The sequence below is a fragment of the Anopheles ziemanni genome, chromosome X (genome assembly GCF_943734765.1).
Source record: "Anopheles ziemanni chromosome X, idAnoZiCoDA_A2_x.2, whole genome shotgun sequence".
Taxonomy (NCBI): Eukaryota; Metazoa; Arthropoda; class Insecta; order Diptera; family Culicidae; genus Anopheles; species Anopheles ziemanni.
Window position 1 is genome coordinate 1,873,934 of NC_080707.1, and position 3,430 is coordinate 1,877,363.

General features: G+C 59.3%; 1 protein-coding gene across 1 annotated transcript; it reads right to left on the reverse strand.

The window, feature by feature from the left end:
- Window positions 1-1,249: 1,249 nt before the first annotated feature.
- LOC131290706 (histidine-rich protein PFHRP-II) lies at window positions 1,250-2,703 on the reverse strand. Its single transcript, XM_058319871.1, has 2 exons — window positions 2,692-2,703; window positions 1,250-2,311 (listed from the first exon to the last, which is right to left on the reverse strand). The coding sequence occupies exons 1-2, from the start codon at window positions 2,701-2,703 to the stop codon at window positions 1,250-1,252; spliced, it is 1,074 nt and encodes a 357-aa protein (XP_058175854.1).
- Window positions 2,704-3,430: the final 727 nt, after the last annotated feature.

Below are 3,430 nucleotides of genomic sequence, written 5' to 3' on the forward strand. Positions count from 1 at the left end.
CCACCACTCGTTGGGAAGAGTTAACTCACTCACCCACTCACGTGTGACTCACGACGGAAAAAGCAAAGGGGACGAATTTCTTCAATTCATTGAATAGCAAACTCTTTATTTGATCGGGTTTGAGTGTGTGGTGTGTGGCGCGGGTAGCCCTGTGCGGGGGGTGGGTAACTGAACATTTTTTTTACATATACACCCCCCCGCGGGCCCCGTGCCTCGCTTAACATATACATGTTGTTGTTTTTTTTTGGGTTTTTATCTTCTTCATGCTGCCGCCGCCGCCGAACCCAACTCCGAGCAACTCGGACTCGTTGTTTGTTTTTCTCAAGCGATGTTGTTGCTAGTATCCCCTGTTGGTACTACTCTCCAGTGCGTTTTTTTTCTCCCATTTTCACCTGTTGCACGTTCGGGTGCTGTTGTTCCGTACGAAACCGCGATTGCAGTTGCGGTCTCCCCTGCACTCCGGGGGTTCCCATTTTCCGTTCCGGGTTTTGCTTTTTCAGGCTTGCTTCCTTTTCCTTGACACGGTCGGTCGCGACCTCCAAAAAGGAAGGGGAATCGAGGGGGGGAACCGACCGGGTGTTGGGCCGAACAGAGAAAGGGAGCGGACAGGCAATCCGCTCCGGATCCTTTGTTGTTTTCGTTTCTGTTTTCGTTATCGTTTTCGTGTTTCATGATGAGACTCCTCACTTTCGATTGTGATCCTTTCCGCAGAGATGTTCTCCGGTGCGATCGTGGAGCCAGCTAGTCGCGGCCGATGAACCGGTGGCGTGACAACTCTGCGCTCCTCGACGGCTTGCAGGCAAAGGACCGAGGGTTGGACAATCCCGCTAGCACTCAAAACAAAAAAAACCATATGTATCCATATCACACAACGTCTTCCGTGGGGCAACATGGGCGCTGGAGGGTGTGGGGGAAGGGAGGGCGAGTCGGTGGCAGGCGGCAGCCTGACCGTTGTTGCTCAAGCAGTTATATCCTATAGGCGCGCGGCTTTGGGCTCACCACACTAACAGTGGTACGCGGAAAAGGAAAGGAAAGGGGGGAGGAGGGGGGGGGGTATGACTTGACTTTGACAGTAATACTGGGTAGGAGGTTCGTGTAGCTGCGTTCGCGTGTTCGAGATTTGGTGTTGGAGCGTTCTCCGCACATCTGCTGGATTGTGCTGGAAGGATTTTTAAGGTTAGGGGCGCGCGATTGAAGCGTACAAAGAGATGGCGGTAGATGAGTGGTAGTGGTGGTGCATTGGGGTAGCTTAGTAGTGGTTGTCCCATCGGCCATCGTACGAGCCGTCGTCTTCGTGTCCGGCCGGGGCGGACCATCCGGCGCGAGCGCCAGCCTCAGCGAGGGCGGCGTAGTGCGCGGCCTTGGCGTGCTGCACCTCGGGCGTCTCGACCGGGACGCCGTTGTGGATGACCGGGATGTGCTGCGGGTAGTAGGAGTGGGCGTGGGCGGGCGCGTATCCGCCGGCCTTGGCGACGGCGGCGAAGTGCGCGGCCTTAGCGTGCTGCACCTCGGGCGTCTCGACCGGGACGCCGTTCTTGATGACCGGGACGTGCTGCGGGTAGTGGGCGGCCGGGGCGTGGTGAGCGTGAATGGCGTGCGTGGTGGAGTGGCTCACGGCTGGGGCGAGGGCGTGCTGGTTGGCGCGGGCGGCGGCATGGGCGGCGGCGTGTTCGGCCTTGGCGTGGGCGACCTCGGGCGTGTCCGGGACGGGGCCGGCGGGATGCGCGTAGCCGAGGGCCTTGGCGTGGGCGGCGGCGTGCTCAGCCTTGGCGTGCGCGACTTCGGGGGTGTCGAGCGGGACTCCGTTGTGGCCGAGGACGACCGGGGCGGCCGCACCGTAGCTCCAGGGGTACGAGGCGTACAGGGAGCGCTTGTGGAGGCGGGCCTTGGCGGCGGCGTGGGCGGCGAAGTGGGCGGCCTTGGCGTGCTGCACTTCCGGCGTGTCGATCGGGGCTCCGTTGTGGCCGAGGACGACCGGGGCGTAGGCGTAGGCGTTCCAGGCTGGGGCCGGGGCAGCGTGGACCGGGGCAGGACCCTGTGGCAGGTTGGTGCCGGCGACGCGGAATCCGTGGATCGGGTCAGCCGTGTACTTCACGCTCTGCACGTGCCCGTTGGCGTCGACGTACGAGTAGCCACCGTGCGTCACACCGTGCGCATCCTTCGACTCGTGCTTCTGCGAGTTGGGCTCGGCGTAGCCGTACGAGTAGCCACCGATGCCATCGTGCGCCTGGTACTGCGACGACAGCGCGACTCCAAGGTACGAGCCGGAAGCGGAGGCCGTGGCCAGCAGCAACACTGCAGATCCAAGTACCTGCGCCGAGCCATAGAATGGGAGAACAAAAACATGAGTGACCACCTATTTAGTCCGTGCTTCCAAAACTTCGCCCACTCCAAGGACTCTGGCCAGATAAGAGTTCTCAGCTAGTTTGATAGGATAGGATGTCCCAGACTTTGGTTGATCGATGATTGGCGATTCAGTACTACACTCCGCTACTTTGGACACTCATTTTGGCACAACAGCTGAGTAACTTTTTTTGAGGAGTACCCTAACAGTACTCCTCCTGGGATGGCAAAAGGATTGGGGACCAGGGAGTTATGGTCGGATAGAGGACTGGGAGCGGAGTCAAGGAGTTTTGGAGAGGACCAGGACGTTGTTCTGGCCAGCGGAAGTGGATCGCTACTGGTACTTACGAAGGCTTTCATTTTTATTCCTCTTCTTGCTCACTGGTACACAACACTAGCAACACACGCAGCACACAAACACTGTGCACACACTGTAGGATCTGGCAGGAGAGGATGCAACGGGTCACTTCCGGTGTTCCACTGTTCAGTTTTCGATGGATGATGGACGCTGGTGGTTTTTCGTTGTGAACGAGTTTTTGAGTGCTGAAACCTCCTAGGAGCCGCCGGATGCGTTGGACTCTAGGACTGTTTGCGGACTGTGCCTCAACATTGCGCCCGGACATGGTTTTATAGTCGGCCCGGCTAAAAACCCAGGAGCCGCGGCTGAAACGCCGGTGAGCGCGCGTAAGAGAAAGCGGCCGAGCGAGCGAGAGACGGAGCGACGGCGGCGATCGCGAGCGGCTGGGAGGGAGAAGAGCGTACACAACGGCAACAAAAACTAGGCACACATACACACACACACACACACACACAGAGACCGAGGGCACTGGAGTAACAGACAACACACATTAAACAAACGCGTTCGCCTGAAACGCCCGATCCAAATCAAAAAGCGCCCGAGCCCGAGCGGAATGCCCTTCCCTTCCCGTCACTGAAGAGGTCCCCCCCCCCGCCCCGTCCCTCCCTGCGCTGCCCCGCCCGCCGGGGGGTGGTTCTTCGGTTCTTCGGTACTACCTCAGGGTTGGCCGCAACTATTACTCCCTAATCTGCCGCAGATCAGTCGGTACGCCGAGGCGTCGAGCGGCTC